Source organism: Fistularia commersonii, chromosome 1, assembly GCF_037954325.1.
Source record: "Fistularia commersonii isolate RoL2024-O1a breed Wild chromosome 1, RoL_Fcom_v1.0, whole genome shotgun sequence".
Lineage (NCBI taxonomy): Eukaryota > Metazoa > Chordata > Actinopteri > Syngnathiformes > Fistulariidae > Fistularia > Fistularia commersonii.
Window position 1 is genome coordinate 12,488,623 of NC_141284.1, and position 12,135 is coordinate 12,500,757.

The window sequence follows — 12,135 nt, forward strand, 5'->3', positions numbered from 1 at the left end:
GGTGACTGCTTCAGCAACTTCTGCCCTGGAAATAGGTGTGTCTGCTCCAGAGTCCTCTCGAAGGTGTTTCAATGGGCTTGAGGAGAACAAAGCACTGCATTCCCCTCCTAAGCCGCTGGATGGTGGACCAGAATCTCCTCGACACCCACTGAAAGTCATTTCCCATGGTCACCCAAAACTCCTAACACAAGTTATTGCCTCAGCAACTACCGAGGCCGCATGTTGTTTGGCCTGCTGGCACCTGCCAGCTGCCTCTGGAGCCCCACAGGCCAGAAAGGCCCGATAGGACTCCTCATTCAGTTTGATGTTATCCTTCACCGCTGGAGTCCACCAGCTGGTTTGAGGGTTGCTGCCCTGACAGGCACCATACGCCTTACAGCCGTAGCTCTAATCTGCCACCTCGACAATGGGAGCAGAGAATATGGCCCATCCTGACTCAATGTCCAATCGCCTCCCTTGGGATGTGGTTGTAGTTCTATGGGAGGTGAGAGTTGAAACTACTTCTGATAGGGGACTCAGCTAGGCATTCTCAGCAGACCCTCACTTTACGTTTGGGTCTGTCAGGTCTGACCAGCATCCTCCCCTACCATCGGAGCTAGCTCACCACCAGGTGGTGATCAGTTGACTGCTCCGCCCCTCTCTTCCCCCGTGTGTCCAGGACATGTGGCAGCAAGTCCGATGATACAACCACAAGGCTTACCCCTCCCACCTTACCCCTCCACCAGGGTAAGGTGGGAGCTTATTGAGGGGTGTAAGATTCCAAGACAGTATATTATGAACTCTATTTATAATGCTATCGCAGTGTATTAAAAGACAACAACTGGCACCACAAACTCAGTAATATTTAAATTATTCTCTTTTATTATTTTTTCCTATTCAATTAATGGGACATTAAACTGAGCTGAGGATTGATTTTTTGAGAGTGTAGAGCACTCTGTGATTGTGCCTTGAGGCTTCATCACACCACAAAAGGCAACATGGCGTGGGCACTTCATACCTGTACTGGCAGAGAGCTAGATGGTAAGGGACATAGGAGAGCTCCTCAGACTTCCACTGCTGCATGTTGAGAATGACAAGGGTGGCGCAGAAAACCGCCTGAGAAAACTTCCTCAGACCATTGCACTCGTTTGAGAAAACAGTTTGACATTAAAGCACGAGTGACACTTAACCGACTTACCCGAGATATTATGACAAATAGATCTTGCAGACACCAACTGGCCACACATCATTCACTGAGGTTGGCCAGGTTTAAACATACTTAACTCTACAAAGAGGAGTGAGGATTGAGGATTGGGATCGAAATCTAAATGTGGAAGTTGGCTGGTCAAGAGGTAAAGGTGAAACCATCTTTAAGGCAAAGTTGTTAAACAGCTGATCAGAAGTGTACAATTTCTTCCTAAAGGCACCAACTCAGACGCTGCCAAAGCGTCGGACTCATTCTTATGCTCATAACTGAACAGATCAATCTCCAGTGCAGTGCTGTGGATTTCTGAACAATACTGCCTTCTTGACATCCTGTTCCAGATCCACAGGATCTTCACTGACATGTACTCACAGGAGTCCATCAGATGGTTTAACATGCACAAAAGCCAGAATAATTAGAAAATAAGCAAAAAGCTAACATATTGCCTTTCTGGGGGAATACTGTTATCGGCGTCTGAGATGTGTGTCTACACATCTTTGGTTTTGGTCAAAACATGGACTCGACTCTCCATTGCTCTCTGCGTTTATTCATTTCTGTAAGCGAAAGTCACTCACCCCATTGGGTGGCAACTCTTGAATTTTCTACCTTTTTCTGAAAACTATCAGAGAAGACAACCCTATTACGAGCCTCCGGAGTGCATCAGTTGGGGCTCACGCCCAGGACGTTCACTCACATGGGCCATTTGAGCCAATCTCTGTCCAACAGACTGTCCCAGTGCTTGTAGTTACTGCCAGCGGTCTCAAAGTGTAAACCGTCACCTGAGGCCCTGTCCCTTTCCCCTACTCTCGCTTTTTTTCTGTTAAACTTTATTGACAACGTTAAAACATACAGCAAATATGAAACTACGAAAACACATATGATCCAGGAGAAGCAATGCGGTTTTTCATCCTGGCTGTGGAACAGCAGACCAGCTCTAGGCATGTCGAGGCACCCTCGACATGGGAGTTTGCCTAACCAGGGGAACCGGTTTGTTGACCTCAAGATTGGGTCTCTGCTTTTTGCGAATGATGTGGTTCATCAGACCATGATGTCCAGCACTCGCTGGAGCAGATCGCAGCCAAAGGTGAAACTGTCGGGATGAAGATCACCACCTCCACATTGGAGACCGTGGTTCACAGCTGGAAATGGGTGGAGTTCCCACTCTGGTTCGTGGGGGAGGTCCTGCTCCAAGTGGAGAAGTTCAGGTATCTCATGGTCATGTTTATGAGTGACAGGGGGATGGAACAGGAGATCGATAGGCGCATTGGTGCAGCGTCTGTCGTGATGCGGCCTCTGCACCAGTCTGTCCTGGTAAAGAAGCTGAGCCAAAAGGCAAAGCTCTTCGTTTACCAGTTGACCTACATTCTTACCCTTACTTATGGTCACGAGCTATGGGTTGTGACCGAAAGAACAAGGCCAAGCAACTTAGCTTTCCCCGCAGGGATAGGATGAGCAGCTCTACCATCCGGGAGGGGCTCGGAGTAGAGTCACTGCTCCTCCATGTTGAGAGGAGCCAAATGAGATGGCTCAGGCATCTGGTTAGGATACCTCCTAGACTCCGCCCTGGTGAGGTGTTTCGGGTTTGTCCAACTGGGAGGAGGGCCCCGGGGAAGACCCAGGACATGCTGGAGGGACTATGTCTTTAGGCTGGCCTGGAACTACCTCGGGATACCCCAAGAAGAGCTGGACCAAGTGGCCAGGGGAGAGGAATGTCTAGTCCTCTTTGCTTCTGCTGCTGCCCCCGCGACCCAATCCTGGATAAGCGGTGGACAATGGAATTGATGGATGGACTAATTCATTCATTTTCTATACTCAGGATCAGGGGATAGCTTAAAATAATAACAATAAAGAAATGGCTAATTTACTCTACCTCAAGCATGTTGAGGTTCACTTTGGGAGTGACGAGGATGGATAGGGTCCGGAATGAGTCCTTCAGAGGGACAGCATATGTAAAATACTTTGGAGAAAACGTCAGAGAGGCCAAACTGAGATGGTCTGGAAATGTATAGAGGGGCGACAGCAAATATTGGTAGGAGGATGCTGAGGTTGGAACTACCAGGCAGGAGGCTGGGAGGAAAACCAAGGAGGAGACTTATGGATGGAGTGAAAGTGGAAATGAAGTTAATTGGTGTGATAGAGATGGAGATGGAGGCATATGTTTCACAGTGGCAGTGGAGGAGCAGCTGAAGGGGGGGGGGGGGGGGAATGTCTAGAAACTTCAAAACAGCAAATGATTGTTATCGCATAAAAACTCAAATATGGAAAAAGAATTGAAAGTAGCAATTACCACAAACCTTCATCCTAGTATTCCCATTTCATTCAATGCACACCTACTTCAGTATGTTGGCCTTCATTTACACAGTAATAACAGGAGGAGTCCATAGTGGTTGGTACTGAGGGCATTGGGGGAAGTTTAAGGAATCTGATGAGGGAACTGTGGTACTATCTGTTTGCAGTGTAACAGTCTGTAATGACTGCTCCCAACAAAAAGAAATTTAAATTTAAATATCATGTTGAACCAATGTTTGTATTTCAGTTTTTACCCAAGAGAGGTTTGAAACTGAGGGCAAGAGCATTATTCTAGTCCATCGTGAACATGCCTATTTAATCTATCTGCAAAACCCCACATGCTCCATCTAAATGTTACTGGTGCAAACAATGTGCTGGTCCTTGTCTTTTAAACTTCCTTTGCACTGTGTGTACAGACTTTCTTGTTTTTGGTAATGTGTATCACTTGCCCAGTTACTAAAGGGCAAAGTTGCACACTGCTGAGCTTAATAGACTTTGGTAATTATTTACTGCTACTATGACACTGAAAGATGACTGAATAGTGCTACAGTGCAGATAAATCTTAGCAAAAATCCCAAATGGGGCATATCTTATCTTACAGGTGTCCATCTGTCTTGTAGAGCACAAAACTTGCAACAAAACAGCTTTCATGATTAAGCCTCCACCCCAGTGGTTGAATTTGCTTTTCAATGTTTCTAATGACATCTCTTACAGTCATTAGAGGGAAAAGCATCATTTGGACACTTTAAGTATATGAATGATGGGGAATTCACACCTCAGAAAATTTTGTTTGTGATGTAATACGTCTGGTTTTAATTCAGTGGTGAAATTATCAATCGTACAAACAGCTGGTTGGCATTTCTCCTTTTTAGTCTTCTTGTACTTGGCGTGATACAATCTCTATCATTCAGCTTTGAATCAAGGGGTTTCTCCCCTGTAAAAACAAGAAATTAAGCGATTTGAGAATGGAATTTAAGAGCGCTGTAATGAAGTGATAATGAAGTCGTGTAATCATAGTCTGGTGGTAGGCAAATATGATACATTTTGGAACATGTGTAAAATATCCTGACTTAAAAACAAATTGTAGGCACCCTGCAGTACTGTTAGAGGAAGTTCTGAGTTGTATTGATATTTTTTGTGTGGAGAGGGAGTGAGGGGGTGGAGTGGAACAGGGGAATGCAGAGACAAAAGATAAGTGAAGTCAATGTTGTTTAATTGTGCTCATAAAGATAAGGTTTGTCCACCGCCAAATCATCATTGTCGAGCACCTCCATGCAGACGTTACAATATAAATTAACTACCAATGTCTCTTCTGTTACCAATGCCTATTCATACTGTGAGCCATTCACTGTGGACAGCAAAGTACGAATCCATTGTGCAGGGAAACACGTTTTCTTACCATACATATGGAAATCAACACTTGGAATTATTGAATTATTTGGTTTTTGGCAAAAGCGGACCACACATCGGCCATCCGACAGGTGGCAGTATGGCCTATTTCAAGCGAAGAGATGGAAGTCCAACGACGTCTCAAAGCATGTGGGTAGCGGGCTTCCATACTGACAGCGGCTCTGTTGAGTTGGGCGGGGACTATTTCCCTGTGACGGGATCCTATTGGACAGGCGTAAAACATAGGCGTCCTATGAGTGAACCGCATCCACGAGGGGAGTCGTGCCTTTTTAGCTCGTTTGCAAAAGTGAGCACAGGATTGGTTGCCTGAACTGTCAGTTTCTCTGTAGCCCCGCCCTCTACGTCTTTGGAGGTTAGAGTTGACGTAGAATGGTATTACTAAAACTTTTACAGCAGTATTCTTGCGTTGGAGCTTCATCTGTGAATGGCGACTGCGCCACTCACGTTCCCCAACGATTCGCAGAAAACTTATTAGAAAGTGGCCAACGCGGGTTCTCCCTTGACAGGCGGTGACTCTACTGCAAAGACGAGCTTCAGAGCAAGACCCGCCAGGCCTTAAAATGCCAGCTCAAATTATAAGTGGGAAGGAGGTTTCGATGTAAGTGACTTTTTCTGACTTTATTTCGAATATTCACATACATGCAGCTATCCACATTCAGCTACCTTCAACAGCTTTGCACAGCATGTGTTTGTTGTCCGGCTAACTCGGTTGCTAAGTTAACTAGCCAAATGAATGAGAGAAATCCTGTATTTAATAATTTCTAGAAATTATTGTCCACATTAAATTAGCTGACATTCACCTATATTAATAGAAAATGAGCCAGCAGTTTGAACTTTTTAGAATGGGTTCGATATGGGTTCACAACGTGTTGGCCACGTGAATGAAGGGTACAATGTGTTTTTGTTGTTAAAACTGAATTAGCTCCTTGTCACCAAATATGTCACCATATTTGTGAGATATAGCGGGTACGACCCCATAATCAGCTGCATTATGTAAAAGGTTGTGATGGTGTGACACGATCTTTGCCCAGCAGCTAACGGCAATCGATCACAACTATGTGTTCGACAAGCATCACAAGAGAGGCTCAGATATTCGCAACCACTATTTGAGTTCAACCTGCAAACGGGTTCTGTAGTCCTCATGGTTTCACTCAAGTAGTTTGAGCCTGCGGAGATGTAAACTTAGTTCTCACTAACATAGTACTGGTGATTAAACTGCATGTGCCTGTCACAAGACAAGGCAGCCTGCAACCTGTTAACTTTCCTCGCTCCCCTGATTAAATAATTTCATCAAAAACAAAGAGGCGATAGAAAACTAAACGTTTTCACCTCAGACGTATAAAGACGTCAGGTGTCTTTTCAAATGGAGACTTAACATTCATTTTCACTAAATGAATACAACAGCTGGCAGAGAGTTCATTTTAGGACAAGGGACCTTTATGGATTTGGGAAGAGCAATTTTCTCCTGGCAGTTTTTCATAAATGGATTCTTCTGGACATTTTAAGCTGGCAGAATGTTACAATTTTATTAATATTAATTCATTCATTCATTATCTATACTGCCTATCCTGCACTTAATGAAAATATGTTGTTTGTGTGTAGGCTATGACTGGTTGGGTTGCAGAATAATGTGTCAAATTGTGTGTCTAAAAGTAATTTCTAAATGGAAAAAAAACACCAAAGGATGCTGCATAAACCATTATTTGGATCATATCCAATCTGGCCCCACATAATAGACCAAAACGGTCATTTTGTCCATATCCAGTAGCGTTTAGCCTATGAGATTTTGCTGAAAGCCGTGCAACTTAATTTGTGTCATGCACATATAATTAGCAGTGGTAAATTGATACGTAAGGATTTTATCATTGACTCTTGCAAGCCCGCACTCTCTGTTAACCAGTCTTAAGTAAGATGTTTTAAAAAAGTCAATCCCTTATCTTCAAAGCTTTGTGAGCAACTTGTCTTTCTGTCTTTATTTAGTAGATGAGATGAACAAAGAATATCAGGTGTGGGAATATAATACAAACATAAAACTGGTTCTCTGTTTATTGGCAAAGTTGTGAAATTATAACTTCAGATTATAAAGAGTCAAAGTCCAGTTAACTTGTTGCCACATCACTTTTCTGTGACAGACTCAACTAACTTTGTGTCAGTTGTAGTTTATCTTTTTCATCCAAATCAATTTGGCAAACTGTCCAGTTGATAAAAATTCATATAAACGTTTCCTGGAGTCACTTGTGGTTTGGCTTTTCATTAGATGCTAGAATTGGCTGGTACTGGGAAAATTATTAAAACACAAAAATCATCATTTATGAAAAGTTGGACAAATGGTATATTTGTATATTTATTTTATGTTTCCTTAGGCAGGTGAGGGACCGTTTGAAGAATGAGGTGGAACAGATGAGGCTTCAGGACTCCAACTTTGTACCTGGTCTGGTTGTAATACAGGTAAGTGCAAAACCTATAGCAACTAACATTTGGGGTAAGAGATAATTTTCTGATGATTTAATGTCTACTTTTGACCTTATGCCCTTATATGACATCTTAAATGGCACCATCATTGTCAGTAGGAAAGAATATGGATCATCTGTGTGTCCTTAATCTATGGTTTACTTGTATTATTTCCTTTTCCCAATTGATGCACATCTGTATGACAGCTGGTTCTAACCCTAATGCAGAGAGGCAAACTCACATTTTGTTTCTGCAGGTTGGAGACCGTGAAGATTCAAATCTGTACATCAACATGAAACTGAAGGCAGCAGAAGAGGTAAACACAGAACTTTTATAATCTTAAAGTTTTGTACATTTTAAGTTTTCTTAGCTGTGGCTATAAGCAGCATTGAAGCACTTTCAATGTCAGGCCTAATCTTTCCATTGTCCTACACAGATTGGAATAAATGCAACACACATGAGACTTCCCAACACTGCAACTGAGGATGAGGTGAAGACAGAGTCCTTCTTTTGAAGCATCCCTGAATATAGCTGACAGCTCATTTTATAATCAGTCTTTAAAAAAAACAATTAGACACAGGAAACATTTATGTTTAGTCTTCCACAAAATCCAGGATAATTTTTTTTCCACGTACCACATGCTGTGTGCCTAACGATGAAGATTTTGGTCTCTAGATTCTTCACAGTATCACAGAGGTGAATGAAAACTCCGCTGTACATGGCCTCATTGTCCAGCTGCCCTTGGATTCCATCCATGAGATTGACACAGAGAAGGTCACCAACGCTGTAGCTCCAGAGAAGGATGTAGATGGGTGGGTACAGGTGTTTGTGGAGGCTTGTGATGCAGGTAGCTGCGCTAACTTTGTGGAACGGAGTCTGTATGCCTCACTTGTGTAAATCATCACTGACTCAACCTTTCATTTTTTAGTTTTATATGGTAATCTTCCCTTTGATAATCAAATGTGACTTCTACTTTTTTTCTCATAATTTGTGCAATCTTATGTGTGATGTGTCCCATTTTCAGACTTACAAGCACAAACGCTGGGAAGCTATCTCGTGGTGACTTGGGCGATTGCTTCATCCCCTGCACCCCAAACGGCTGCATGGAACTGATCGCACAAACTGGTAAACCAAATACTTAAGTCTATTGAATGTGGTTGTGATTTAAAAATGCCCAGGCTGTATCAGAGAAATCAATGGTATCATCAACAACCATACGGTCACCCGCCTTTCTGCAGGTGTGTCTGTGGCAGGGAAGAATGCAGTGGTGATCGGTCGCAGCAAGATTGTTGGTGCACCAATGCATGACCTGCTGCTGTGGAACCATGCAACTGTCACCACCTGTCACTCCAAAACCACTGATCTGGCAGGAGAGGTACTGCACCCATGTTAAAACCACTGACTCACAAATCTACATTGTGTGTCCTGAAACGAACGGCTATGTGTCCCTTGCTTTTAAAAAACGCATAATGGTAGAATAAATGAAGTTGGTACAATGAAATTATGAATTTTGTGTTTGTAATTCATTAGTGTGTTTCCAAAGTTCTAAGTTAACTGAATAAAAGAAATGTATTTAAAATTGTATCCCTTTTTTATTTAACCGGGATTGGTTTTGTTGCGAATTAAGACAGAAACTTTTATTGAAGAAATCCCAATTCAGTGACAGTTTAATAAATTGATTGGTCAGCATCACCTATCAAAGGAGCTCATTTTAAAAGTAAATTGAGTTGACTTAAAGTTAGAAGCAGGTGCTGCCACCTACTGGTCTGAAGTGGCGCATGCTGTTGAGACGTCTACAAGGATATCTCGTTTCCTTTTCAGGTCAGCAAAGCAGACATTCTGGTTGTCGGAATCGGGAAACCAGAGATGGTGAAAGGAGAGTGGATCAAGGAGGGTGCGGTGGTCATCGACTGTGGAATCAATCATGTGCCAGGTTCGCTTTGTTGTGCTTTTGAGTCTCGTGTAATATTTTGTGTTTCATGCACTGTTTTAACCACAGAGCTCTTCGTCTGTTGTTCAGATGAGACAAAGCTCAGTGGGAAGCGGGTGGTTGGTGATGTTCACTACGACTCAGCCAAGGCACAGGCTGGTTTCATCACGCCAGTGCCAGGCGGTGTGGGACCCATGACTGTTGCCATGCTGATGAAGGTACATCAAAACTTAATGTCACGCTCATGCTGCATTCCAGCTATCATTGGTAAACTGAAATACTGTTTTTAATTGTGTGTAGAACACGGTTTTGAGTGCTAAGCGTTTCCAGGAGAGCCATCAACCAGGGAAGTGGAATATTTCTTACACGAAACTTAACTTCCAGACGCCTGTGCCAAGGTCTGTCTTGATTCTTTTGCTGCCTAACCCCTACCCCTCATATATATATGTATAGTCAATATACTTTTGTAACCTCTTTTTGTCACATATTATAAGCCTCTTCATATCAAGAACAACAAATGAGATGTTGTTGAATATGATCTTTGTCTCCCTGTCTGTGTATGTTGTCATTCTGTCTCCAACAGTGACATTGTTATCTCCCGCTCCTGTGTCCCCAAACCTATTGACCGTCTAGCCAGGGAGATAGGCCTGCTCTCAGATGAGGTGGAGCTCTATGGAAAAACTAAAGCCAAGATCCAGCTGAGTGTCATCAAGCGCCTGCAGGCCGAAACGGATGGCAAATATGTGGTGGTTACTGGGTAAGTTGCCTCTGTGATTATTTTCTCCACCCTGGCGCATCTTTTGTTTGATATTTATACGTAGGTAATAGCATTTTGTCCCGAGAGCCAGGGCAAATAATCAGTTATAAAATAAAAAGATGCCATCATCATAAGAACAAATATCCTCTAGAGAGCAGACATTGATTATATGATCCCCAAGCAGTTAAAAATTAATTTGACTTGAATCCCCAAAAGCTGTATATTCAAGTGAAAGTTGGTGGAAGCTAAGCCGATGACCTTTTGTCTTTATTTTACTGAAGGAACATCTCACTGAAATATTTTACTTTACAGCTATCATGAATGCCAGCAGGTGCAGCAATGCTTCATTGTGTTTTTTAAACTCTCACTTTAATACATTTTCTTAATCTACCTTCCTCTCCACCTTTAAGCATTTTCACAAATAAGCAACTTTCAAAACATCAACTACTTTTGTCTGCTCCTCAACTAAATAATTTGATGTATTTTTTTTCGATAATTCCTCAGGTCTTTTTTTTTTTTTTTTTACTTTTTTTTTAATATTCTTTGATGTTCACAATTTGATGCTGCTGCCCCATTTGCTGCCCTATTATCCTTCGGGGACAAATAGTTCTTTCTGATTCTGATTAATGTCTATATTGATCTTTATTCTGACTTAGGGGGATGTGCAGAATTGTGGCAACTATAGAGGGGTAGAGTTGATGGGCCATACAATGAAGTTATGGGAAAGAGTAGTGTAACTAGACTGAGAGCAGCAGTCAGCATTTGTGAACATTGGGATGGATTCATGCCTAAAAAGAATACTACAGATGCAGTATTTGCTTTGATAATGCTGATAGAGAAGTACAGAGAAGGCCAGAGGGAGCTGTATTGTGTTTTTGTAGACCTAGAAAAGCATATGACAGGGTGCCAAGAGAGGAGCTCTGGTATTGTATGAAGAAATCTGGAGTGGCAGAGAAGTATGGTAGACTGGTGCAGGACATGTATGCTAGCTGTGAGACAGTGGTGCGGTGTGCTGTATGGTTAACTGAGAAGTTCAAGATGAAGGTGGGACTCCATCAGGGATCAGCTCTGAGCCTCTTCTTGTTTGCAGTGGTGATGGACAGGCTGACAGATGAGGTTAGACAGGAATCTCCATGGACCATGATGTTGGCAGATGACATTGTGATCTGTAGTGAGACCAGAGAACGGGTTGAGGATAATCTAGAGAGGTGGGGGTATGTGCTGGAAAGGAGAGGAATAAAAGCAAGACAGAAAGCCAGAGTATATGTGTAGGAATGAGAGGAACTCAGGTGAAAGAGTGAGGGTACAGGGAGTTGAAATCAAGAAGTTGGTGGATTTCAGGTACTTGGGGTCAATAGTCCAGAGCAATGGAGAGTGTTGAAAAGAGGTGAAGAGATAGGTTCAAGCAGGTTGGAATGGGTGGAGGAAAGTGTCAGGGGTACTATGCGTTAGAAGACTATCAGCCAGAAAGAAAGGAAAGGTGTACAAGACAGCGGTGAGACTAGCGATGATGTATGGCCTAGAAACAGTTACAATGACGAAAAGACAGGAGACAGAGCAAGGGGTTGCAGAGATGAAGATGCTAAGATTCTCTTTGGGAGTGATCGGGATGATAGGGTCAGGAATGAGTCTATCAGAGGAGCAGCGCATGTCAGATGTTTTGGAGAGAAGGTCAGAGAAGCCAGACTGAGATGGTTCGGTCATGCACAGAGGAGGAATTGTGAATGACTAGGTAGATGAAAGCTGGAGTTGGAGCTTCCAGGGCAGGAGGTCTAGAGGAAGACCAAAGAGAAGGTTTATGGATGTAGTGAGAGAGGATATGAAAGTAGTTGGTGTGAAGGAGGAGGATACAGAGAATAGGGTTAGATGGAGAAAGTTGATTCGCTGTGACGACCCCTGAAGGGAAAAGCCGAAAGGTGAAGAAGAATCTGACTTCTGAATTGCAAAAGAACATCCCTCTGTGCCTCTAATCACACTGGTTTGCTGTGTACTTTAAGGTTATTTCAGTCCTCGTTGGCAAATATATGCTGTACTGACACTAATACATGTATGTAGAATTACACCGACTCCTCTTGGAGAGGGAAAAAGCACCACCACCATTGGCCTGGTCCAGGC

General features: G+C 42.9%; 1 protein-coding gene across 1 annotated transcript in view; it reads left to right on the top strand.

The window, feature by feature from the left end:
* Positions 1 to 5,368: 5,368 nt before the first annotated feature.
* mthfd1b (methylenetetrahydrofolate dehydrogenase (NADP+ dependent) 1b) overlaps positions 5,369 to 12,135 on the top strand; it is a 14,530-nt gene continuing 7,763 nt past the window's right edge. The window contains exons 1-12 of the mRNA XM_086148438.1: positions 5,369 to 5,480; positions 7,246 to 7,330; positions 7,590 to 7,649; positions 7,770 to 7,823; positions 8,009 to 8,145; positions 8,358 to 8,458; positions 8,572 to 8,708; positions 9,155 to 9,266; positions 9,354 to 9,481; positions 9,564 to 9,661; positions 9,847 to 10,020; positions 12,076 to 12,135. The exon at positions 12,076 to 12,135 is cut by the window's right edge and continues 77 nt beyond it. Of these exons, the coding sequence (XP_086004564.1) occupies positions 5,443 to 5,480; positions 7,246 to 7,330; positions 7,590 to 7,649; positions 7,770 to 7,823; positions 8,009 to 8,145; positions 8,358 to 8,458; positions 8,572 to 8,708; positions 9,155 to 9,266; positions 9,354 to 9,481; positions 9,564 to 9,661; positions 9,847 to 10,020; positions 12,076 to 12,135 (1,184 nt within the window). The 5' untranslated portion in view covers positions 5,369 to 5,442. The remainder of the gene's footprint in view (positions 5,481 to 7,245; positions 7,331 to 7,589; positions 7,650 to 7,769; positions 7,824 to 8,008; positions 8,146 to 8,357; positions 8,459 to 8,571; positions 8,709 to 9,154; positions 9,267 to 9,353; positions 9,482 to 9,563; positions 9,662 to 9,846; positions 10,021 to 12,075) is intronic.